Source organism: Pleurodeles waltl, chromosome 8, assembly GCF_031143425.1.
Source record: "Pleurodeles waltl isolate 20211129_DDA chromosome 8, aPleWal1.hap1.20221129, whole genome shotgun sequence".
NCBI classification, from domain to species: Eukaryota; Metazoa; Chordata; class Amphibia; order Caudata; family Salamandridae; genus Pleurodeles; species Pleurodeles waltl.
Genome location: NC_090447.1, coordinates 1238214494 through 1238242027, shown reverse-complemented (window position 1 = coordinate 1238242027; position 27534 = coordinate 1238214494). Strand labels below are relative to the sequence as shown.

Here is a 27534-nt window from a genome sequence, read left to right as displayed (position 1 = left end):
GGCTTGCTTGGGGGGGTCATCTGCTGGTGACAGGAAATAATTTTCCTGTCAACAGTAGCCTTTCCGCTAGGGTTTTCGTGGCAGTGCTACCGTCACAGAAACCCTGGTGGAAAGTCGGCTCCAAATACTGCCAGCGGTCTTCATTGGACCACCGGGTCGGACATGGTGATCTCTGGCCCGGTGGGTCCAACCGCCCTGGCGGCACAGGCGGGGATTTGGCGGGTTGGCAGAGGCCAACCCGCCAGACTCATTATGTGTCGGTCTTGACCACTAGCCTGTTGGTGATGAAACCGCCACCGTGGCCCTGGTGGTCAGTAGACCGCCAGGGTCTTAATGAGGGCCTATGTGACTATAGCCTGTCTCTATTCACATGACTATGTGTAGCTGACAGTTGAGCTTTGTGTATTCCTCCTAGACAGCTACACACAGTAGGGAGCTTAAGTGTGACTGGATGGGCAGTACTTGACAAGATGGGAGGGAGGGGCTGGGCACAGCCCCACTTATGCTTAAATAAGCTGTTCCCGGCCTCTACACAAAGGGCTGCATACCCCTGTAGTTGGTCTGCAGCCAGGACTGGAGGGCAGAATGCCTGGGAACTTCAGAGGAAAACCTCTAGAGGAATCTCCCCTCTTCAAAGGCAGAATTGGGTATAAATAACAGACCTCAGACACCACCACTTCGGTACACTTCTGGACCTGTGGATACGCAGCCAGGAAGGACTGCAGTGCTGCTACAAGGACTGCTATTCTGCTAGCCTGCTGCTCTAAAGGAACTGCTGCCCTGCTGTGCTAACCTGCCACCCTCTTGCTTGGGGAAGAAGAACTGGACCTGTACATTCATCTTGAACCCAGGACCCCAGAGTGACTTCAAGGGTTAGTCTGCTGGCCTCCTGATCTGAGCCTCAGAGACATAACAGACCTTAAAACCAGTTTCTGGACCCAGCTGCAGCGAGTTTCTGACCCCCAAGTGGTGCCTCTCAGGTCCTGAACCCTTGGTATGGTGTGTGGGCTCTCAAATCAAGCATTTGGGCTCTTTGCCACCATGAACAGGCCTGTTCACATTGAGATTGTGCCACTAACATTGAAAAACAGCTCAAGCTGCTTCCAGCCAGTCTTTTCTCACAGCAGCATCAACCACCTGTGGGAGACCACAAAGCACCAGCAGGCCAGATCGCCACACCCAGCCTTCTCTTCCTGCCATGCCGACAGCATTCTGCAGTGCTCTACTTGCTCCTCGCGGCTGTCTCCAATGTGAACGAGACCCTTTGCAGAAAACTTAAGAATGTTAACCTTCAGCAGGACTAACCTGGGACTGTATTCAACATTCACTTCATCGCGGTGGGCCTGAACTTTTGAATTTGACTCGGTCCAGCTCGATCTGATAGCTGTGGCTGGCACTTTGTGCTTTTAGGTGCTATTTTACACTTTATTCTTTAAAAATTCATAACTCCGGTTCTACTGGTGATTTTTGTTGCTTTGGTCTTGTTTTATTTATTAACTTTGACTCTATTTTTCTAACTTAGCATAGGAGCGGGTCACTTTGTGTTGTGTTTTCAATGTTTTACTGTTTGAAGTTTTGCACAAATAATTTACACATTGCCTCTAAATAAAACCTGACTGTTCTGTGTGAAATTACCAAGGGGTTGAGCATAGGTTAATTCGGGTTTGATTATGTCTTACCCTGCTAAGGATTGTGGTTGCTGCTTGACCAGGGTTCATACACTTGTGAACCAATAACCACATTTCTTACATAACTGTTGTAGAAAACATGAGGCTGGGGAGATCAAACATAAACACTAGTGAAAACTTAACTTCTGCAGGTAACCAATAGCTCTGGAGTAAACTTCCAGCTAGCATTGATTTCACAAAGTATTTCACAACTCCCCTTATGAATATGTGACAGATGAAAAGTCTCAGGAATAGTTGGGGAGTTATTTTGTGATTTACATGGAGCTACATACAATACGAGTGACATATGCTCAAAAGTAATGCAAACATGACATTTGCACTTTGAAACTGGAAAAAACCCTCCTTCAGACAGATATGGTCACCAATTTGAAGAGATTTACAGTTGCTTTTATAAATCTTCTAATATATCCAGAATAGGAATGTGTATTTCAATAAAGTTGCTGCTGTTCACAAAGTTACATGTTCATGGTAGTTTATCAGTTTTCCAAGGCATCTGATTTGAAAAGCTCAACATGGAGCAGATTTTCTCACAAGTAATCCTGCACAATTTGGTGTAGTATTGGCCTAAAATGCACAAGAGAAAGCAATGTAGTTAGTAATAACCTCGCAGTCCATATCAAGGGTAAGCCCCACATACTGAAAACAAAATCTGTGTGAATCATCGCCAACACTTTGGAAGAATAAGTATATTAATTCATTAAATGTGTTTGTATGACTGGCCTGGTGTGTGGTGGGCAAAGCTCATGCCATACCACTACAGTCACATAGTCCTTACACACAAGAAAGAAAACACTTGGTTGTACAAAAATAAAGGTACTTTATTTTTGGAACACAGTATCAGAAAATACTAGAGAGGCAACCCTCCAAAAGGAGGTAAGTGAATACAATATATATATACATATATATATATATATATATATATATATATATATATATATATATATATACATAAATAGTAAGAGGCATAAAAAGGTTAGTAAACAGTATAAAATAGCTATAAGCAATAGTAGCCTAGCCCAAATCATATACTAAGAAAGTGGAATGCGAACACACAGCCCCCACCTAAGTAAGTAAATCATGTAAAGGGGAGCTGGGAGTACTAGGAAACCACACAGGTAAGTAAGGTAGTAAAACCCTGGATTTCCCCAAAACCACCCCAAAGGATGAAAAGAAGAAAAAGAAGACACCCAGAATAGCCTGCAAGGAACCAGGAGTGAAATACCAAAGATGGAGACCAGTGGAGAGAGGGGACCAAGTCCAGAAGTGTCTGTGGAGTCCAGGGGGAGTAGGAGATACCACCCACCCAGAGGTACCTTTTGGAGTTGGTCGATGAAGAAGGAAGACAGGTCAGCACTGCAGCACAGAAGCTGAAGAGTTCCTAATGTGTGCAAAAGGTGTCCCACGCTGGAAGCTGGTTTGAGAATGGGTGTCGGTGAATGATTTCCACCAACAAGCCTTAGCGAAGGCAAACTCGCGGTTGGAGGAAGGAGGTGCTGCCGGGGACCATCAAGGTCCTGAAGGACTCTACCCAGGAGGGGGATTCACAGGGGACCCTCCACATCACAAAAGGCCCACAGGAGCAGAGGCAGCACCCACAGGTGTCCCACAGGACAGGGACACAGAAGTCGCTGAAGCAGCCTACGCAGCACCATAGAAGTAGCTCCCACGTTGCTGGAGGACCATGCAGAGGCCCAGGGGTTGCAAGAGGGAGTGTTGGGGGCTGGAGTTACATGTTGCCTGAAGTTCCCCTTGGAGATGAAGCAAACAAACCCTGACAGCTGCAAAGGACGCGATGCATAGGGGGGCTGTCTTGCATGGAGTGGAAAGGACTTACCACCACCAAAGTGCAATAGCTGGTAGAGAGGACAAAGGAAGACTCTCTGGACCACCACCTGTGATGCAGGATCCACACCACTCAGGATGAGGGGAGATCCACGCAGCAGGTCATTGTTGCAGCCAGGTACCTGTGGTTACAGGGCAGTGATGCCTTCACCCCAAGGGAGATTCCTTCTTCTTTTTGTGCAGGCTGAAGAGTTTCAGTCTTCTGAGGATGCACGGCTGGGGAAATGTTGCAAAGCTGGCAGGAATTCTGGATACAATGTTGCAGAAGAGTCTTCCTTGTGGATCTGCAGCTTGTAGGTTCCTGGAGGGTCCAGTCGCAGTTCCGGAGGCCAGAAGTCGAAACAGAGGTTGCAGAGGAGTCCTGCTGGAATCTTGTAAGCCGAATCTGAGGACCCTCCCCAGAGGAAGACCCTATATAGCCCATAGAGGGGGTTTGGTCACCTAACCAGGATCTACCTAGCAGAGGGTGCATCTGACGTCACCTGCCTGGCCTGGCCACTTAGGTGCTCCCAGAGTTCCCTGCCAACCTTGGAATCAAGATCCCAGGGACCCTCTGGAGGAGCTCTGGGCAACACCCCTGGGGTGGTGATGGGCAGGGGAGTGGTCACTCCCCTTTCAATTCTCGAGTTTTGTGCCAGAGCAGGGACTGGGGGTCGATGAAACGGTGTGGACTGGTTTATGTATGTAGGGCACAAAATGTGCCCTTCAAAGCAAAACCAGTGGCTTGGGGAGGCTACCCGTCCCAATCCAGTCACACCTATTTCCAAAGAGAAAAATCTTTTGTTCTGCCTTCCTGTACTTGATTAGATCAAGCGGCAGGACGGCAGAAACCTGTTTGAGGAGTGGCAGCGGCTGGGCTGCCTGGGAAAACCCTGTTAGATTGGGGGTAGCAATGCTGGGGTCCTCTAAGGAGCCACCAGAGTGCATGGGATCACACTTCCAATACTTGCAACAGTATTGGGGTGTGACTCTGACATGTTTGATACCAAACATGCCCAGGTTTGGAGTTACCATTATGTAGCTGGACACAGGTAGCGACCTATGTCCGGTACACATATAAAATGGCGTACCCGCACTCACAAAGTCCAGTAAAATGGGGCTACAGTTTGTGTAGGCACCTCTGCTAGTGCAGGGGTGCCCTCACACACAGGTACCTGCACCCTGCCCTCTGGGCTGAGAGGACCTACCATAGGGCTGACTTACAGTGACCTGGTGCAGGCCTGCAGAACCCTTTGCATGGGCTCCTTATGGGTGGTAGAATAACTGCTGCAGCCCATAAGGATTCCCTGGAACCCCAATGATCTGGGTACTTAGGCACCATATACGAGGGACTTACATGGGGGCACCATTAAGCCAATTGTGGGGAGAAAAGGTTAGTAGCAACCAAACGTGGAGGAGAGAGCATAATCACTGGGGTCCTGGTTAGCAGAATCCCAGTGAACACTGTCAAACACACTGACAACAGGCAGAAAATGGGGGTAACCATGCCATGAAAGAGTGCACTTTCCTACAGTGTTCAATTTCAAACAGAAAATATAAATGTTAATGTATAACTCAAGAATTAGTTAAAATACCATATTCCACAATGTGATAGTATAAATTAAGTGTTTAGCACATATTTAGGTCTAAGAAATCATTAACTAGTATTTTAAGTATCAAGATGTATGTTTCAAATTAGATATGAACTAACTGCGCATGCATAACCTACCAATGATATGAGTTCAGGTCAGAAGCAAAGAAGGGGCGTGGCCCACAATAAAATTCTCCAATACAATACAAAACCAGTCAAAAGTATGTGGCATCATCATAAGGACCTGACAGGCATGCAGAAAATTAGGGTTAAAGTGACACTAACTAAATATAGAATAAATAACACATGGAGCTCACATGCAGTAAAAACAAATAAGCAATTAATGGAAGGCCTGTGACATACACACCACAGGAAAAGACTTCCTTTAAGCGCCCAGGCACAATTCTTACAGCCATCTGCAGTCTGAGGGCCGCCAGGGTAACCTTACATGCACGAGGCATGAGATCTTCCAAAAAATATTCTTTGGAACTTAGACAATGTTTCTCAAAGCCCGGGGAGCAGTGGCCGAGATCCCGATTGAAGTCCTTGTTCCAACCAACGCCTCACATCTGGAATGTTGCACAAGTCTGGAATGAATTGCTTGGAAAAACTGCATGACTCTTCACATTTTTGGGATTTTGGCTGATGCAGCTTCTGTCCTGATTTACTCGAAGGACTTGTCTTTGAGTTGACAGAGAAACTAACCATACCGCTTGCAGTTCTTTGTGTTTTCTGTTAGCACAGCTTGTGCCAGTTCTACAAAGAGCATGTCATTGTTTTACATGCGTGTGACATTTAACAGCCTCGCACCCTGACTGCTCACTTGGCTCGTTTATTCACCTCTCAGAGTTAGATTCTGTCACTCGAGAGCCGAAATGTGAGTCGCGCTCGCACTTTTTATGGGCGAGCACAAAGTGCTCTGTCCATTCTGTAATCTCTCTTTGGGTTTTAAACCACACCAATGCCACGTCAGTCACTTACGATGGTTTGTGGACTTGCCTTTTAAAATCCGCTTGCTTTCATTTGTGAAAGGCATGCATACGTTGTGCCTTTTCTAGTGTTTAGCCCACCTACACAGCACCGGTAAAGTACCAACAACATACGAGGCTCGATGTTTTCAGCCTGGAGTCCGGACTACTTTATCTGTTTATTTTACATGCAGCCCGATCATGCTGCATTTTACATAGCGCCATCGCGCCACGTTTTTTTTGCTTTACAACGCTAATAACTCTAACTCGAACAAATGCGAGACTCGTTGCATTGAAAATGCTTGTTATTTTACTGTGTCAGAAAAAAGGCTGCGCAGAGAAGATCCCAAAAAACCGCAAGTAGTGCTTCATAGGAAAATCGCAGCTCATTAAACACATCTTCTTTACAAAAGTATACCAACTCTTTGCACATATATCCATATGATGTTTTCTTTCTTCAGTTTTGTTCAGTGGTGGTTCGCGGGGCTCAGAAGGGGTGGGGTGGGGCGGCGCGCAGTGGGGGAGGGGGAATAATAATTAAATTAAGAAAAGAAAAACTTACCTCCTCCGTCACGCCACTCCTCTACTGCATGCAGGCACAGGCTCCCGGCCTGCCCTGGGGCCAATCTGACGCTGCTCGGAGCAGCGTAAGGATTGGCTGGGAGTGCCCAGCCGGGGCGCTCCCAGGCAGACTGGGAGCCTGTGCAGGCTCTCTCCAGCTCGGCAACTGTGTTGCTGGGCTGGAGAGAGCCCTGTGTGCATGTGTGTTTGGCTGGCCCAAGATGGGCAGCCAAACATATATTCACAGTGAGGGGGAGTGCACAGCACTTCCCCTCAGTGCACATCACCCATGTGGCCCCGCCCCTTTCAAAGAAAACAATAATAAACTATGTTTATTATTGTTTTCTTTGAAAGGTTTTGCAGCTGCCGCTGCTGGCAGTGGGGTGAGGCTCATCCACCCTAATGGAAGAGCTGCCCCTGTTATTTTTCCTGAAAATACCAGAAGTCTTTATTGCTAAATATCAAGTCGTAATGTTTAGCAAAGTATTATAGACCATAAATTTGTGCTTTTTTTTGGCTTGCGAACTTAGGAAATAGACCGGAAGGCAGGACTTTTCTAAAACCCCAGGATCTGGAAGGGCATCTCCATCAGCATCAGAGCCGCTCCTCCCCCCTCTCCTGTGATTCAGAAAGGACCTGATGACCCATTTCTACAAAGACCAATTAATTCATCTGTTTTTTAAGTACAGTACGTTGGTGACCTCAGGTTGAGTACGATTTACGAGAGTTAATAAATAAATAAATAAACAAATACATAAATATCATTTACTCCCCAACTTCCTTCTGTGAAACAAGCATGCAATGTAGCCTCTGCAGCTGTGATTGCACTTTATAAATACCAATACATACATACAGAACTCAATGACCAGCCCGAATCTATAGTTTGGTATTAAATTAATTATAAGAATGAAGAAAAGGGGTCTTACAAGATTTTCTTTTTTACCAGTCCGGTTTTAATTGGTCCATTGATTGAAATTAATTTAAGGCATCTTCTTAATATGTATTTTGCAAGCAGAAGTGTTTTTTGCCAGAGTTTAGCTCCTGCTAAATTGTGTAGACACAGCAGAGCCTTGTGAGGTTGAGGTAGATGGAAAGTTATTCCTAACTGAATGAGATAAGGCCTTGGATGCATGAATTTGCTATCCTTCAGTGAAGTAATGCATAATCATAGCTAAAGCCAAACACTGGTATTCAGTAAAGATTTTCCAAATCTTGTCACTCTGCTTTAGAACCCATGCACCTCCTTAATCGCAAGCAGGAACTTTTCTGCTGGCATGGTGCAATAAGTAGGTTATCCATGTAAGATCAACAGTTTGGTACTAGACATACCTGGTACTTCTGTTTGCCTGGTTCACACCAATGTCTCAGCAGAAGGCCATCTTTCAATATGTGGCATTTTGTGAGGTGTTAAATAGGGGATTCCTACACAGGGGTGTTCTGCTTATCTGTGACCTCATTACAATGTACTTTTCAAGCTTTTTCTTTTGGTTTCACAGCAGAACCCTCTAGTCCATTCAAGAGTATCTTGTAATTTTTCTATGGTCAGACTACCATATTTGTTTCCGCTTCACATACACTCTATGACTATGGGCCTGATTACGGCTTTGGCGGATGGGATACTTCATCTCAAACGTGACAGATAACCCGCCTGCCGTTTTACAAATTCCATAGGATATAATGGAACTTGTAATACGGCGGGCGGGATATCCGTCACATTTATGATGGAGAATCCCATTCAGCAAGGTCATAATCAGGCCCTTATTCTGTGATTTAGTGTTCTTGCCATGCACAATCTAGCGTCAGACACTTCCCTGCAAAAGTTGTACCATGGCTTTACAAAGTGTGGAAGTTGCAAGCGAGGCAATGTCAGTCATGTAACGAGAAAAAGATACACACTGGAATGGCACGCAACCCGAAAAGCTATTTCCTCAGGGACAGTTACCAACATAAACATTGTATCCTTGCCTTCCCCATGGTGAAAAGTCCTGGAACCATTTATTCTGAATATCTGGAGAGTTGGAGGTTTTCATCTCTTGCTGAATAAAGCATCTTGATTCCCCTAAACACAAGTATTCATTACAAAATGTAATATCTCCTTATATTCCCGCAAACATCACTTAAATCACCAAACAGCCTATTAAGGGTGTGCCCATGGAATGGCCATTCAGCTTCCAAGTGACCAAACGTATCAATGATTATTTTCTGTATTGCCAAGAAACTGTGATTACATACCAAACAAAGACATCCGATTTTTTGCAAAGATGGACCTGCCATTACCGTATGTCAAGCAGCTACATCTTTCTCCTGTGAACACCTTTCAACTCTGGATATGTAATGAGAACGGGGAGAAATTGGGATGCTACTCTGTAACAAATTTCATTTTGCTTCAACCTTCAAAACCTAGCTTTCTCCTCTCTATATTATTTGAAATCTGCATTGATTCCCTGCTCTTTCAAGAAATGCTGAATCTTCTTTGTTCATCTCCATACATATTCTGACTGTCTTTTCTATGACATGTACGAACATGAATGCAGATTACTCTCTATCTGTTGGTATCTTGTGAATATTAATGCATTCTTTCACTTTAAATCCCTTCTCTCACTCTTCCTCGAGCTAAGCAACGCAGTGACACTCATTCCATCAATTCCTAAACCAGCACATTAGACCGTAAACCTATTTCTGCCAACATCCAGATCTCTGTGCTCCTATTCTACTATGTGTTCTCACTCTCTCATTTGGGCTGGTTGTTTTCTATTTTTGCCATTTTGAATACTACCAAATGTAAATACATCACAAATTTATTTCTGTAGACATGCAATTCTAATTTTAATGGAACTCCCTTATTACCACTGAAGCCAGCTATTTTGTCTACAAAGCCATCAGAAATGGTACCGTCACCTATCTGGCTGACGAGATCACCATCTCCTATGGCTTGCTCCTTATTCTGCACAAGGAGACCATATGGTGATGAAGAAGTGCAAAAAAGAAAAAAAATAGGCCAAAGGTCCTTTCCTTCTAATCACTCAGGATTAGGAACAACACCCCGTTATCTATTTGGATTGCTACCACCCTGTTTGAATTTAGGAAAGAGCTGAAGACATATCCCTTTATAGAACACTACATTGCAACTCAATAAATTGTGCTCCTCTCCTTTCAGAACCCAACACAATGGCTTTGATTCATTTTCTAATTGTATCTCTACCCTCAGCCATGTACAGTGCACTGCTGCCTTTCAGAGATGCCAGCCGCCTCTCAGATGACACTATATTCTGGAGCTGCCACAAACATTGTCCAGGGGCACTGGTTTTCTTTCAAATTAAGTATTTGTGCACCACAAAGGGTCCCACATGACTTTAGGGATCCCAGCACCACAATACCTACACTTGAATATGCACATCTACTTTGTGGAAAAAATGTTGGCGTATGTTTACAAATTAGGGGCTTGATTTGTCATTCATTCTTTAAAGCACTGCAATGCAGCAAACCACCTTGCTGTGTTATGGGAAAAGGGAAAGGACAGGAATGTGCTGTATTTAACATTATACGGCACATTCCTGTCTTTTCCTAGCACTGGCTCTCTTCTGACTGCCTAGTGCCAACGCAGGTATACTTATGTTGTGGTGCAAGGGTGCCTGTGTGGTAGGCAGCATTGTTTTTGTGCAGGAAGGGACCGGACACTTTCTTGCACAAAAACAATCCTTAGAGGCATTTTCCTGTTTCTATGTGCAGAACATTTAGAGAGAGGAACAAATGAGGGAAAATAAAAATATTTCTCCTTGTTATTCATCACTGCAGAGTAGTAGTATTTAATCAAATCAGTACCTAATTTGTAAAAAAAAAAATTGCCAGGGTACATGTTGGAAAGCAACTGCAGCCTGCACTACCCATTGCCACTGCCAGTGATGCTGATAACAATACCTACACAACTACTAACCATCACACACCAACAAGTGTGACAGCTCAGACTACTTCGTGCCCCCAAAGTTAAAAGAAATGCTTGGCTGGCAGGTATTAGTCATTTTTAATGCAAATTAAATTAATAAACAACCGTTTTTATGCTCATCTCTTAGTTAGGCAAACAGCGCCGCCATGTGGAAGACAGTCATAAGTGCAGAGCACTGGAAACCACTGCCTCAAATTAAGCACTGGGCACATTCCCAGGTCTACCACTAATGGTAAATCTGGCAATGTGCCAAAATCCATATATGGATGCATGGTAATACCCACATTCCACCAAGGGAATGACTCCCTGCAGCATAGTGACGCATAGCAGTGATTTGTGCTGCCTTGCCCGAGTCTAGATTTATCAGGCTATGCATGGACATCCAAGATGGCCTTGTGTGGCTTGATAAATCTCACTTAGGATTTGCATCGCCATTGTGCCCCCTTGCATGCACAAGGGCAACGCAAAACCTTTGTAAATCTGGATCCTGAGTGGGAAAGTGCACAAAACTCCCACCCCCCCATATTTTCAGCAGAAGAAGTGGTAGTGATTTGCTCGCATGGTGAAATAGCAAACATGGAGAAATAAAAGTTAAGTTGGATTTCTGGCAGAAAACGTGTTGGTAAAGAGTTAGGGTGGAAATGCATGATTTCTGTATCTTTTCTTGAGGAAAGAAAGCGTATTTGGCACTCCCTAAAACGAGCAACCTTTTGAAAATATAACATAAGCAAGCCTCTCCTGTAGGTACGTTTTTTAAGGAAATCAGGTCCATTTTTTTTAGAAAAGCAAGTAGCAGACTCTTATTTAACAATGGGCCTCGTCAATGTGTTTTCCTTTATTTGCTTTATTGTTTTTTTAAGTTTTATTACAGAATACCAATCTGTAAATGCATATTTAAAAAATGTCAAAAGGCTCAGTAACTTCTCAAATAGTGCAAAGTGTGATCGGCAGTACCGTTGCAACAGAGCCTGTAAAATTTACGCTTTCTTTGCACGTGAAGGGGCAGTTAACAGGCCTGGGAATTCGTGGGCATTTTCCATAAGGAAGCATGTTCCCTGTTTTAATGAAGCAATAAAACGGTGTAATTGCACTGCGCTGATTGAATGCAGCCACTCATAATTGCGCGCCACCACATGCTACCCATTACTAGTAACAACCTCAGCGTTCCCTGCCGAAATAGCTGCAGATGGTAACTGTCAGAGCATGGATCATCTGGGGTTGTTTTATGGCTTTAACGCTATCCAGGATTTGATTGGCTTAAACGCCCATAATAGGCCCAATTATGAAGAATGTTTCAATGAAAACATGGTAGGGTTTTTTTTTTGCCAACATTAGTTTGACTGAATGTGAGCTGGCAGTCCTCGTTTAACTTACATGAACCCTCCGTGCAAAAATGCACGTTTCACTAATCGTAGAAATGAAAGTCAGACTCAAATACTTTTTTCCTGTGGGGGAAGCAGGTAAACTCAGTCATATTTCGCCATTTTTAAAATGGCTTCATCCACAGCTGCTGCTGATGCCAGTGACACCACAACATTTTGCACCGTCTTTTCCAAAAGCCGTTTACTGCTTATGAATATGGTTCGTTGTTGGACAAAGAAGGGGTTTGGGTGTTTTTGTAAGCATTGATGCCTTTTATTAGACCAGTCCTCTATTCACCACCGAATTCTTGAATCCTCATCAGTCCTTCAATCGGATCAAACATGGAACTTTGGGCTCTGGGGAGTGATACTATGGAATGCTTGATGGGGGCGGGGAGCTGCTGGCTTCTGCACTGGGACCTGCCTTTGCTCACTGGATTATAATGATTCCCCAATGTCTCTATCATGCAGTGTCTATCTCTAGCGCTTAGAAGTATCCAAAACTCAATGCAAAGCGCTTCATGAAACCACGTAATAAATTATAAATAAATATTCCAGTGGTAGCAACAAGTGGAGGCTCTGTGTTCACTTTGTAGGGCAGGAGGCTGTCACCATATTATTTTAGGGTTCCTACTTTTAAAAGGCACACTGCACAACCTCACTCTTTCTGCTTCAGTGATGTGGTATAGAATTTTTCTAGAGTTATAATGGTGCAAGGCTGCTGGTCCCGCAAAACAGCCTTTTTAGAATGACATCAGCAGGAGGCCATTTTTGTTTTTAAAAAATATGGTTCTGTGCTGTTTTCTGTCCCTAGTGCAATGCAGTACATTAATTTTAGTTGCTGTGCTGCACCGTGCCAAAAAATAATAAATCTGGGATATACGTGCAAATTGTGTTTACTTTAAGGATGCATACAATTTAATCTTTTCCAGATGTTAGTGCCAATGAGACCTCAAGAAAGCTTTTTGAATCAGTCCTTCTGTACTTCGAGGCTGCCTTCGAGCATTATTATGGATGTGGAGTATTGTGTGAATTCTTTCTGGGTATGTGAGCATGCATACATTAAAATGCTAATTTTGCATTGAGACAGATGCAAGCCTGCCAGTATGTCGGAAGCTTAGATAGGTGTTTCTGTTGGCATCTGCTGTTCTAATATCTAAGAAACTAAGGCACATATTTATGGGATTTGTGACACAAGGCAGCGTAGCAAGTCACCTTGCTGCACTTCCCTGAGTCACAGGGAAAGGGCAGGAATCCATTACAGCACTTTCCTGCCCTTTCCCCATGCGCTTTTTCCATTTTGGCAGCCTAACGCCAATGCAGGCACTCTTGCACCAAGGTGCAAGGGTTCCTGCGTTGCATGAACAATTGTTTTCGTCCAGGAAGGGACACCTTCCTGCACAAAAACAATCTTGAGAGGCTTTTTCCTCTTTCTATGTGTGCTGCAAAATGAAGCACACATAGAAAGAGGAAAAAACGAGGTGAAATAAACATATATCCCCTCATTATGCCTCTCCTGGGCAAGAACATCTTTTTGGCGCATACCCAGGGTTACAAGTAAAATAATAATCTGGGAATGCATCGAAATCCATGGATGTTGTGCGGGTACACCCACACAACACCCATGACAATTCCTTCCTGGCACAGAATAATGTAACACAGCAATTTGTGGTCCATTACATTACTCGAGATTTAGGAATCCACTCAGGGCCATTCACGGTGGCCTTGCGTGGCTTCATAAATTGCACTTAAGGTTTGAGTCGCCCTTGCACCATGCTGCATGGTCAAAGAGTGACACAAACTTAGTTACGGAGGATGAGTGATTTGCAAGTAATACGTTTGTAGCTTCTCCTTTACTGGGAACCAAGTACCCCATTGTAGCACTTGACTTTCTCAAGGCTGGGGTCGGGCTGGCCTACAGGGTAATCAAACAGTGCCTGATAGGCTTGTCTGACACAGCAGCGTGTGAGTCATTTTTGGATGTTTATTGCACCTCTTTTATGGTCTGCTGGGCCAGTTTTTATTGTTGTTTTCCCTGATAAAACAATTGTCTGTAGCAAGCTCAAATTCATGAAGTCTTCTGTACCTTGCAAAACAAGTATAAACTCTGTCTTTGCTAGTTCAAAGTTGACCCAATTTGCAAACATGGGTCACTACTTAGCTTTCTAATTCACTAATGGGGCCTATTTATATCCCATTCTGACCCTGCTCAGGGTAGTGAAGCAGACCAGTCCAGAGTCCACTCAGGGGAGATGGTGTGTGTGGATACTACATTTAACTAGGGTCTGTAAATTACATACTACTACTGGGTCTGCAGCACCTTTTGTGCCAGCAACTAAAGTAGCATTTTAAACATGTCTCAGGTCTTCCACTGCAGTTTGTGTGTGTGGTTTAAACTGCCATGTTGACATGCCAAAGTAAACCTTTTGCAGACCTAAACCTCTTTTGTAGCACATATAAGTCACCACTAGGGCAGGCCGTAAATAGCCCATAGGGCAGGCGCCAGTGTATTTAAAAAGTTCAACATGTACGTGTAGGCTTTACATGTCCTGGTATTGAAAAACTCTTAAATTAGATTTTTTGCTACTGTGAGGCCTACATCTCCATTTGGATAACCCTGGGTCACCTTATTGCATTTGATAAGTGATAACTTTCAATTGAGAGCAGTTTCTAGAGAATTGTAATTCAAAACCTTCTTAAATGGTAAAGTTTGATTTTGAGTCAAAATACTGTAAACTCCACTTTTAGAAAGTTGACATTTTCTTGTCCTATCCATTTGGTGCCTGCAACCTGTACCCTGGATCATATGACTAGGTGTAGCTCTTTGTGTATTTTACTCAACGAGCCAAAGGGGGAATAGACATTGGAAGAACGGGCCATTTCTGTCAGTGTGAGGGGGGGAGCTGTCATCTACCACACTTGGTAAATCACAAAGACTCTACCCAGCACACTCCCAAAGGGATTCCCATCTGTTTATTGTGCCCCAGACAAGCTGGAGCCAGGACAGGAAGAAAGGAAATCCCCGATTCCTTTTGGGGTGGAAAACCCTAGAAGCTTTTCCCACTTCAAAACTGGAACCAAGTATAATTATTGGACCCTCAAACCCAACTCTTCAGTACTCTTCTGGACCTGTTGAAGACTCATAAGAAAGGACTGCTGTGCTGCTCTGCTGCAAGTAGAAGGACTGCGCTGCTGAACTGTTGTTCTGCTGCCCTGCTGTCTGAATGGGAATGACTGGATCTGATTCTTGAACCCAGGACCACCAGAGTGGCACCAAGAGTTGGTTGGCTGGCCTCCTGGTCAGAGCCTCGGGGACAGAAAAGGCTCCAACCACCTTGAACCCTGCACCTGGAATATGTCTGCTGTAAGTTCTAATCCTCTGTGTAGTGCCTCTCCATCCCTGGAACCTTGGAAGTGTGGTTAAAAGTGCTCTGCCAGCCCAGCTGTGGTCTCTACCAGAATTGAATCAGGGTGACGCAAACCTGATGCAGCTTTCTGCAGCATCTCATCGGACCCGATGCAGCATGATACAGCCCCAAAGCAAGCCCACATCATAGCCCTTGTATTTTATCGGAACCGCTGCTGTGCGACACATCTTCAATGTATATCTTGCAGCCTCTCATCGGAATTGATGCAGCATGGCACAGCCTGGACACAAGCTCACTTTGCAGTTCATTGGAACTGGTGCAATGTATCTTTGAAGCAGACCTTGCATGGTTGCCTAGGACCACCACTGCATGGTGCAGCTCTCCATAACAAGGATTTAAGATACATTATTCAATGGGACTAACTAGGCCCCAATAGCTGGCCCACACTCCATCGTGTTCAGCCTCACCTTGTGACTTTGTCTGGCATAACCAGATAACCACATATGGAGCTTTGCACATTTGAGCTTTATTTTGACTTAAATCTTTAAAACTGCATATCTCTGATTCTGTTAATTGGATATTTCTTGTTTTGGTGCTTATAATATAATACAATTTATTACATTTAACTATATTTTTCTAAATTGGTGTGGGATTTTTCTTGTGTTGTGCTTTCACTTTATTACTCTTTGTGTGCTGTATAAATACTTTACACATTGAGTCAAAGTTAAGCCTGACTACATTTGTGCCAAGCTAACAGAGGGTTAAGCACAGGTCAATATGAGGTTTGCTTGTGTTTCACCCTGACAAGAGTTTTGGTTGCTGCTTGAGTAAGGTTTCAGCCTTCCCAACCAGTAACCAAATGTCTCACATTCAGTCAGTGTTTTCTCTTATTAAAAAAATAAAGCATACTTTTAAAAACACACTACCAAATACTAAGCATTTAATTACAATATGTACAATCAGGTAGATGGAAATACTTTGGTGACACCTTTGTAGCATGTGACACCCCCAGCATGCCCTGAATCCTGTAATCACAATACCTCCCCATCTATGCATAGACACAATATTATAACATAAAACGGTGTCATTAATAATAAGACTGGCTTTGTCAGGGTCTCACCATATTAGTAAAAGTAGAAAACAGGTTATATTCCATTTCTAGCAATAAGGACAGTATCAATGTGTAATAATTGTTATAACCCACCATTGGATCAATGGGGGTAGTACCAACATCCCATAGCATTCATGGCACTGGAAAACCTTGCATTATCAAAGAGTTTTATGCTTACTTTTACCATACTGCTACTGCAGCTTTAGGAACAACCAACACGTGACCCCACATTCCAGAGCCAATGACACCAGACACAGACTCTAGGAGTGCTTGCAAAACTGAGCAGCCTCCCCAGGTCATGCATCCCCTTGTCACGTTTCCTTTTATTTTTAGGATGCTGGGTGCCCATGCCCAACCAGGCTCTTGGAGACTGACTTCAGTTGGGACAACACAGTGAGCCCACTCCTGCGCTGCCTGCTGGCTCTTGTTTAACTATGTGGCCTCACCCCACAAGCATCCTTTATTGGTTACAGGTGTTTTGTTGGGGTCACGCTGGGAGCCTACTCCCATGCGGCCTGCGGGCACCTGCTGTGCTCCTGCCCACTGGTCTCATTGTGGGCAGGAGCAGGAGTCAGCGTTCTTCCTACCCATACTGAGTGTGGGCATGAGACTTATTATAGTGTGTGCTCAATCCCAGACACAATGATGGGATCAGTTGTAGCACCTCACAGCTCGACAGCACTTCCCTTTATTTTGCAACAGGCCCTGGGGCCCTAGTCCAGTTGGCGTTGCAACAACTCCTGTTATTTTGTATTTTGACCCCTGGGATGTGATCCCCGGGGCCATCAGAGATCTCTAGGAAGGATTGCCATCCACACCCCTTTCACCATAAAACTTAAACAGATGAGGATGCGCTTACTCCCATGGGCCTGGCCCTCCCTGAGGGATGGTTAGGAAAGTTGGAGAAGTGTGAAGCACTTTGTTCTGTGCTCGGTTGCACTCCACAGGCCCCATGGCTTTGGCCATCTTTCAGGTCACCAGGGGGTCTGCAGAGTTAGTGGTAACCTTCCTGATGGAGGTACTGAGCTGCAGGGTACAGAGGAACTTTCCATAGTAACCCCCCAGATCTATTCCCTCAAATGTTTCTCAGAGTGCATAGGAGGGACAGATTCACTGACCCTGGAGATTTCCATTTTAGTCCTTGGGATCAACTGAAGTTAAAGTACCTTAGTCCATCCTTGCAGGGGTATCAGCTGGCTTCTGCTACCTGCAGGATGCTCTTTCACCATTGTCACTCCCAGGCCCAGGTTCTTCTCAACAGCCTCTCCTTTGTGCAGGGGTTTTTCAGTGGGGTTGAAAGTTCTAAAAGTCAGGCCCCCCTGGCAAATCCTAGTTTGCCACACCATCACTCCACTCCTGTTACAATCCTGCTGGTCAGCTTCCTCAAACATTCCTACATGGCAACTTTAAGTTGTCTCTGCAAAGAGTTTCTCTGAGAGAATGAGCTCCACCCCAGCTGACACAGCTGCCTGATTCTTTCCCACCAAAATGTCAAAGGCAAGTCCTCCAGTCTTTGGTTTCAGAGGTCTGGCTCTCCTCATTTGTTTCTGTGCATTTGGGCTGTCCCAGCCCAGGTGCAGTCTGACAAGCTAATTAGCAGCTGCACATTTTCTTCCCACCCCTTCTTTTCCCAGGAACTGGGCAAGCACTATTAATGTATCTAATGTGTGGGAAAGCCTTTGATCCACTTGCTGGACAGCAGAGTAATTAACTTTATCCATCTTAGGGGAGGTGGCGTGGGGTAAGATCCTGATTATGAGCGAGTCAGTAAAATATGACAATTCATAAAGCGCCTTGAGGAGTGAAGCTATGATGTAAGATTCCTTGGATCTACACTCGGGATGCGTTGATACATCACTCAACTCTGTAGGCCTAAGCAGTTCAAGAATGTACTTTGGTGTAGAGTTTGGCTATAATGTGTAATTCAGTCAAGCACCACAGGCCTTCAGTAAGTACTACGGACCAACACTATGAATTCCCACTCACAATTTGAGGACTACTCCAGGTCAGTACCAATACTTGAAGGGTCCCTTCTGTGATAGTCTACCTGTGCACAGACACCCGCCTGCACGAGACAGTAGCCTCACACCCACACTCCCCACATGTGCTCACACATGTGTGCTCATGTGTAACCAGACCAGCCTTTTACTGTACCTGTATCAGGTAAATAAACGTGTTCCTTTTCAAGCTGCAACTTAATTTTTTTAACCAAAAAAAGTGGACAAATACCAAAAGGATGTAAAACACTAATTATTGAAATAGAGAGAAGCTTAAAACAATGCAACGGAACCCAGAACCCGAGTTCCTATTGTTGTTTTTGATTTTACAATGTTTATATACGATATTGACTTGCAATGTGGAAAGGGTCAATTTAACCTATCTCTTTCTTGACTTAGCCTTGAACACTTGACCATTTTGATTGGATCTATATGAATTAGTAGATTGATGATGGTGATGAAACCCTTGTTAAAGTAGTCAACAAATGTAGCTTCTTGGATTTATATCCACTCTCTCTAGGCATATTTAATTCAAAAAGGAACTCTGCATAAATAGATGTGCCCGCTGCCTTATCTTTCTCTTGGTTTTACTTTCACTGTTTTTTTGTGTGTTATAGTTGTTAGTGTGTGTGTCATGAAGTGTTTTCGTCTGGGAGCTGTCAGCTTTGTACCTCTTCATTCGATTGTTGAGGTTTGCTTAAAAAGTGATACGCCTATTTAGACTGCATATATTTAAAGACCTTTGTTGATTACATTTTCAGTTGTCTGCTTTCCCTAAAACTTTTCATTGTGACTCTTCAACAAAAAGACAGACTGCATCACTTTCAGTTCTTAAGTCCCTTGCTACAAATCTATTGTGTACTTCGGTGTCTAACTACAGGTATAAAACGTCTGTTCCTGCAGTCCACACTTGCTCAGAGCTTTGAAGTAGCCTGGGTGATATATAGCACTTTATAAACCATCAAAAATACATATATGTGAGTGATACTCAAACAGCACATCCCTAGCCTTAGCTAGTAGGCAAGCTAATGTATATCCCTGGAGGAGGGCTGTAAGGAGATAACACAAGGTTGTGTCCATCCACTGGGGATATTAGATATTGAAATATGTCATAACACTAGACATTTATGCACAGGGAGAGCAAGTGATTTGCCCAGAATTACACAATTTCACTCACATGCAAGAACCAAGATTTGAATCCAGTTCTGCGGGTTTCAGAGACAGTAGCTGAGCACTAGATCACAGACAGCACACCGTTTGTGCAGGTAAATATGACGAATATGGGTAACAGAGTCTCACTGTTAAGAGACAATAGCTGAGCCCAAGTGTGAAATGTCAAATGGCCCAATGACAAAAGATTTCGAAAGCGCATGGCTATCCAAAGGGGCTGCAGTGAAAGCGAAGAAACGCTGCAGGCTACTGATGTCAAACTTTGGGCATTCATAGAAGTTTGCTAACAAAGCAGGGTAAGTTGTTTTCCCACGAGACGCCCCACACACTCCAAATAACACTAACGAATTGTGGCATGTGACTGCTGGAGCTCAAGCGTGTGGCAGTCTAGGAAGGCTGACCTTGTTTTCCAAAGAGCGCCAGCATTTAATGAGAATCGTGGTCCACATCCCTGAGCTTTTCTCAGCACGAATCCAGAAGTTTAATTTCTGCAGCTACTTGTCACGGCCGAGCCCTGAAGATACTTTGTACGATGGCTCCTTGGTTTAAATTATACCTGTGCTTTACAGCATAGCAGAAAATGGCTTCATAACACCACGACTCCTTTAATGCTCCAAGATGGAAATGAATCATAACCATTGCTGGACAGGCCTTTTATTCCACTGGGCATTTCCACAGTGGGCTGGAGCCCTTGGAGGCCGGTTTTGAAAGCAGAGTTCGGCTCATTTTACTTCTGTCACTTTCCACATTTCTAGAGGTTAATTACAGCTTCAAATGAGAGTGAAATAGAGGGAGAAAGTGGGAAGGGAGAAAGAAAGTGAGCAGAGAGGGAGAAGAGAGAGAGGGAGAGAGCGAGAAAGGATAGTTAGAAAGAGAGAGATAGCGCAAGGAAGTGCAAGAAGTGGGGCCACTTTGAGCATTTTTGCCACTAATTCCTGAATCTGGCCCTGATCATAACAAACAGTAAGGTGCATTTCCCATTTGAGTGTGAGAGGACAACTCGTCCGACTTCTGCAGAAGGTCTCTGATTAACAGTACTCAATCATTCTTTCTCGAGAATCCCCAGCACTAAAGCTGCCTACTACAAATACCTCCTATAGAGAAACTTTCATCACTAAGGAGAAGATGACTGGGATGAGGGAAGGAATCAAGGGCATTAGAGGGTTAAGATGGAAGGCAGAGCTGGGTGTAGGAAGTAGGAACAGAATTAAGCACAAAGGCAGACACAAACATGGACAGGCAGACAAGCAGATAGAGTAATAAGCTAGAAAGAAAGACAGTTATCAAGGCAGAAATATCAACTGATAGAAAGATAGGAAAGTGACAGGCAGTTGGATAACCAGGCAGAGCAATGAATAAGATATATATGCAGACAATTACATATGCATACCATTTATTTGAAAACTAGGCAGGCTGACATCCATAGATATTGATAGATATTTAGATAGATAGACAAGCACACAAAGGCGCAAATGGCAGAAAGACAGTAGGTGGATTGAGAGAAAGACAGGCAATAGAAAAATATATTGAACATTGGAGATAGATAGATGGATGGATCGATAGATAGATAGATAGATAGATAGATAGATAGATAGATAGATAGATAGATAGATAGATAGATAGATAGATAGATAGATAGATAGATAGATAGATATCCACAGTAAGGCACAGGGAGTGATTGTAGAGACCCGCCGGATAGCCCATGTCTAAATGAACATGAATGGTTGGAGGTACATAAAAGGAATCGATTTGTTTTAAGATATTTTAGGGCCCAGGAATATCTAAGTTCAGCTTTGGCTCCAGTCCTAGAAGGAATCAATACATATTCCTGTAAAGGCAGCCCAGAGACCAGGGCATGCCTTGACTTTGAAGGCAGTTGCAAAGGTGGTCTGGAGGTGGAAGCACTGTGCTGTGTTCTAGTGACTCAAATGTCAGCAAACAACCTCTATATGGAGCTACATTAATTAGAATGGCTGGATCAAGTGATAACACGCACCCTTTGACGGCCTACTTGCAATGACACTGTAAACAACATATGCCACCTCTACAGACTCTTATTTGCTACGGAGATGCCAAGGAAAGGGCAAATAGTGAAAATGACAGAAAAAAACAGGGTACCTAGAACCCTGGATCCTTCTTGAATCACCTGTGCCTCTGAGCCCTTAGACTCGAAGCAAAACACGCACTGTAGGGATGCCAAAGGGAAAGTGAGGGACTAAACTATTAACATCTGTTTATCACTGATTGACCTCTAATTTATCTTTTCAGAGTAACATCTTTGCAGGTGCAAGAGAGCTCATGATGGCGCATCCCCTGAAATGGACATCAACACATCTATTGGCAGAATGGGCACCGCATGCAGGGCTAGCGCAGATTATTTACTTATGCATATTCTTTGAACAACCTTTACTTTGAAAGCAAACTATTCAAACTTGCCTTTAACTCAACACAGAATACAAAGAAATTAGGACACAGTCATCTGTCTCTTTCGACTTTAACACTATGCCACAGTGATGCACTTCGCCATATCTATGTCAGGTGTTCTTCGTAAAACGTCTTAATGAACACTTTGAATATTTTTAATTGAAATACTCTACGAAGTAATTTTATTGCTTGAAAGTTGAATCAATCACGCCATCCCTCGAACCTAAGAACTAGTCATGTGCCATTCGGGTGCCTGTAAACCATTAATGTTTGTCTTCTGGGCTCTCACGTTTTAGCGGTTGATATTACAGTACTGGACTTAAATTTTACATACTAGTTATGGAATCATATATATTCCCAGGTATGTGTAGATTTGCTGGGCTCATCACAGGAGGAAGGAAGCCTGAGAGAAACGTCCCTAGATAGGAATGTTGTGCATGTTAACAAAGATCTATGTGCGCTTCTTTGACCCACCGCCCAGTTAAAAGTATGCGAATCAACATGAAGGCCCAGAGACTGATTGGGTCAGCCTGCCTAAGAGACATGCTGGGGTGTTTACTGGTGTCACCGTTGTTTGCAGAACTTGGTTGAAATTATCAGCACACGCACAGGTGCGCCCTTCGGGGGTGGTGTGCATTGTACAAGTGCTTTAATAAGTTAGACAAAGTATAAAGCTACAATAATGACAAGTTACTGTGATAATAATACTTTATTTTAAGGCTGGCTTGACAATGCATCTGTCTGAAAGAACTATTGTCACTAACGTTTAAAAAAAATATAAAGTGAGCTTTGTCTCCAGTAAAAGTAGTTGTCTTTCTCATCTCATGCAAATGTTTGTTTGATGTTTATATGTATGTATGTAATGTATTTATGTCTCATTCTATCACATATGAAGTACTTGCATTTCAGTACACTGAATCATCACACATATAAACAATTATCTCTTGCAGAAATTACGATATATACAGAAAGCAATGTTTTTTATTTTGTTGTTTTAATGCAGAAGGCTTTTCAAATGTTTCAATGAGGAAACCTGTGCCAGTCACATATACGTTTACACACACACACACACACATAAGGGGACGCAATCAAGCTGCTTAAAATAAAACAATGACAAAGCCAAAAGGTCTGCTTTAGTATGGTGACACAGGCATGCTAGTCCATCATTATTTTGCACAACATGCGACCTCGGGTAGAACCCAGCTATATGCAAATCATTCTTGGCCCTTCTCCAATTGGAACAGTCCAGCTGAACTGCCAAGCCAGGTCCTCCCGCAGCATTCCCTCAAACACTTCTAATGCAACTGAAGCTTTACAGGTGCCTGGCTACAGGGCTCCTCCCCTTCCTTTCAGTAGGAGGGGTGCACAATCAGCAAAAAAAAAAAAATCAAATAAATAAATGAACAATTGTGAGGTGCTTATTATCCCTACTTGCAGGATAATATCTACTTTTAATGACCCTCAACTCATTATGGGTCCATACTTGTGGTTCAGGACCATAATTTTGAGGAGGGTATTTAATAGCTGTCATTGCGTGCAAGTAATATGGTATTATCATTATTATTATTATTATTATTATAAGAATACTATGGGGGTCATTATGACCCCGGCTGTCGGCGTTACTATGGAGGAAAGTACTGCCAACAGGCTGGCGGTACTCTCCTCCATATTATGACATTGGCGGTTTGACTGAAGCCAAACCGCTAATGTACCACACCGACTGCCATGGCGATAACAACCGCCAGGCTGGAGACTTCAATCTCCAGTCCGGCGGCCGTAACTTGCCCGCCGGCGGGATTATCACCCCGCCTACCACCATGGTTTTCATGGCATCCTTACCGCCACGAAAACCATGGCGGTAGGCACTATCAGTGACAGGGGATCCCTTCCCTGTCACTGATAGGGGTCTTCCCCACCCCCCTTCCTCTCCAATCCACCCCTTCATACATGCCCCTCCCTTCACACACGCATACACACACCCATTCCAACATTCATCCACGCATGCATACATCCATTAACACACACATCTGCACACACTTACATACATACACGCACACACGCATTCACACAACTCAACATACATGCACTCACACCCCCAAACATTCACACACCTGCAAAACACAACACACACTCATATTCACGCACACACAGACATACACACACACACATACCACCCCCAACCTCCTCCCCTGTCGGAGCACCCGACTTACCTGTAGTTAGGGGGTCCTCCGGCAGGAGACGGGAAGGGGCGCTGCTGCCAGCAGCAGCGTCCGCCAGCAGAACACCGCCAGGCCGTATTATTTTCATAAAATGGCCGGCGGCGGTCTACTAGTGTGGCGCTGCTGCCGGCAGCAGCGCCACCTTTACCGCCATTCGGCAGCATGGCCACAGCCGGATTTCCACCATCCTTCTGGTGGAAACCGGCTGTGGTCATAATCTGGCGGACGGCTGGTAGCCACGGCGACGGTCTTTTGGCGGACATCGGCACGGCGGTAGGCAGTTTTTACCGCTGGGGTCATAATGACTCCCTATGTGTGTATTCACTATTAAGCCAATGATGCTATAAGTGAAAGACCAGTAGTGTTAATTCTGAGTGGATTTATTCACTTTTAGGCTAGGGTGGCCTATCTGGTCAGTATTAGAAGTTAAACAAATAGTTCTGCTTGATCAAACTATTCTTCATGTCCTCTAAAAACCCTTTCATCCAGCTATGCTGTACACCCACGTATTGCTCATCAAGCACCAAAATTAAAGAGAATTAAGGTTCTTTTGATAACAGTTAGTAATACCCTTTAAACAAATTAATTTCCATTTAAATTCTGGCCCTATCACAAAGATATGAGTTGAAAATCTCTACTCGGCACTTTGCAGAACAATTATCAAGAGAATGTTTTTTCTTTTAGACTTGGTGCCCATTTGACATCAAATAGACGGAGATAGCGACTGCCCCTCTCTTACCAGCAGGTTTTCTGGTTTGATGTCCCTGTGCACGATGTTCAAGCTGTGCAGGTATTTGATGGCGCTGGTCAGGTTGTACAGCATGCCACTGGCGTCCCTCTCTGTGTATTTGTTGGTTGAGGTTATGGCATCAAACAGATCTCCACCCTGGTGGACAGAATTGAGAACTAAATTAGATATCGCTTAAAAGGGCTCCCTTCTGCATGCAGACACAAATAATAATAACTGGGATGGGAAACTGACCATTCTGCTTGTACAGAAAATAAGCATTATCAAGCCTCACAACTGACAAATGGGCTTATTTACCTTATTTTTGCGCAGGGCAGTGCTGCAAGGCTTCTTGCTGTGCTGCCCTGCATCAAAACAAAAGGGCAGAAATGTGCCATATCTATGAGATACGGCACATTCCTGTCCTCTTCCAATGTGCTGGTTCACAATTGGCTGCCATGCGCCAATGCAGGCACCCATGCAACATTGTGAAAGGGTGTTTGCGTTGTAGGAAATATTGTTTTTGTGCAGGAAGGAGCACCTTCCTGCACAAAAGCAGTGAATTGAAGTGTTTCCTCCTTTTATGTGTGCACAGAATGCAGCACACGTAGAAAGAGGAAAAAAACAAGGAGAAATACAGTTTTTTCTCCTCCTTACGCATCCTCTGGGAGGCGTAGGCTTGTGACACATTCCCAGGTTTACAGGCTCTTGTAAATGTGGGGATGGGTAAAACTCCATGGGTGTTGCATGAGAACACCCACCACAACACCCATGAAACGCCTCTTTGACTCAGAGTAAGGCAACACAGCGACCAGCTCTGTGCTGCCTTACTTCATATCTACGAGTCCATGAAAAGCCATGCAAAGTGGCTTTGCTGAGCCTTGTAGATATGGGTCTGCAGCCTGCACCAACGGTGTGCCACAAAAAGTAATGCACTGGCGACACAAGCCCCTTGTAAATATGCCCAAAAGGATTTATATATTTCCTATCACTGATATGGATTACAGTGGAAGGAATTGCTAATTCAATAGTCCAGGAGAAGTAGGCTCGTAGAAATCTGAAATATAAAAAACCCATGAAAGACATAAGAAGGTCACAGGCCATAAAAACACGTTTGACATGCACAGACATCTCTTATTCTGCTCTCTTCTGAATTGGAAGCTAATTCCAAAATAAGGGTGCAAGAAAGGAGGATATATGTCACCTTCTCAATAACTATGGTTATTGAAATATTATCTTTTAAGGGTTTGAGATTCCAAATTAAAAAAATGCGAGCACAATTTTACCTAAATAATGTCCGTTTTATATATACCTGTGGTGCCCTTCAAAACGGAATGGTAGTTGTCAAGTCCGTTTGGTACAAAGTAAACCTTCACTCTCCTAAAGAACTGAAAGACGAGGGCAAAAAGTTGACCATGCCTATCCCTATCCAGGATAGTGCTTTCGCTACTTCACTGTGCCATTGGCCTGTCTCCTGGGGATCTGGTCTCCCTCTGTACTGCTATTGCTTAGATCTTCTATCGGCTGATGAGGGAGAGAGCTGAAACCTCAATTTTTCTGTCTCCTGAACCTAGGGTAAATCAAGTGCCATATTTATTTGCACAGGTGGCATGGCAGAGTTTCCCTTTGGATGGGGTGCACTGTTAATTAAGGGAACTGGTCATTTTGGTAGGTTTAGTGGGAATTGTGTGCTTGTGTTTTCCTGGATGACTGTCTATGAGAAAGAGAAAGAGAGAGAGAGAGAGAGACAGAGCGGTGTAGGGGGGTGCCTGTATCTGTCTGTAATTATGTGTAATGACCGATGCATGTCTGTGGTGGGTGACGTTAGTATTGAATCCTTGAATTTGGGGGCTTTCAGTAGCATGTTAAAGGCAGTTTTAGGCCTAGAACTGTGCATCCATTGCATAAACTTGACACTAGCATAGGGTGCCATGCTTGTGGATTGCGATCATCTAGGAAATCTGCTTTCCATCCCAGGCACAGTGGTAAGTATCCCTGACATAATGGGGACCATGTCTTAGGCTGACCATGCTTCTCATTTAGTGTGACATTTTTGCATCATGGTGATCACTTCTTGCATTGAGGTCTAGGTACAGGGCTGGCGGCATTGCCATATTAGGGGATTCTTTTGCATTTTTGTGGATATGCATGCAATAACCTTTACGATACCATGACTAGTGGTGGTTATCTATGTTGCTAGGGCCACATTTTAGGAACAATCAAGGCCTTGACCAAAAGTGACAATCCTTGGCATACTGTAAACATCCTTCATAATTTGACGGATATCTTTGATATAATGGTGGCCATGGAATAATGGGCCATCTTAGCATATTTTGTACATCGTTGGTATTATTGTGTCCATCCAAAGAATAGTGGCAATCATCCCAATTATGATGGTGGTTATATATGGTATAAAGTTCCCCTTTCTGGGATAAAGGAACGTTACCACTATGGTGGTGGCGTCCTCCCCTTGAGTTTGGCCGTCCCATGGTCGCCCTTTATCTTGAAAGGAGATAGGAGGCCATTTGAAACTGGAAAGCTTGATTGTTTTAACTGGATGTAAAAGCTATTGCTTTTAGCCAAGT

The 27534-nt window shown here is 43.9% G+C and overlaps 1 protein-coding gene across 4 annotated transcripts in view; it reads right to left on the bottom strand.

Moving 5' to 3' along the window:
• Positions 1-27534, bottom strand: part of DCLK1 (doublecortin like kinase 1) — a 1081753-nt gene that overhangs the window by 145611 nt on the left and 908608 nt on the right. For all 4 annotated transcript variants that reach the window (XM_069205533.1, XM_069205532.1, XM_069205535.1 and 1 more), the window contains one exon: positions 24962-25108. In XM_069205533.1, coding sequence (XP_069061634.1) covers positions 24962-25108 — 147 coding nt within the window. The remainder of the gene's footprint in view (positions 1-24961; positions 25109-27534) is intronic.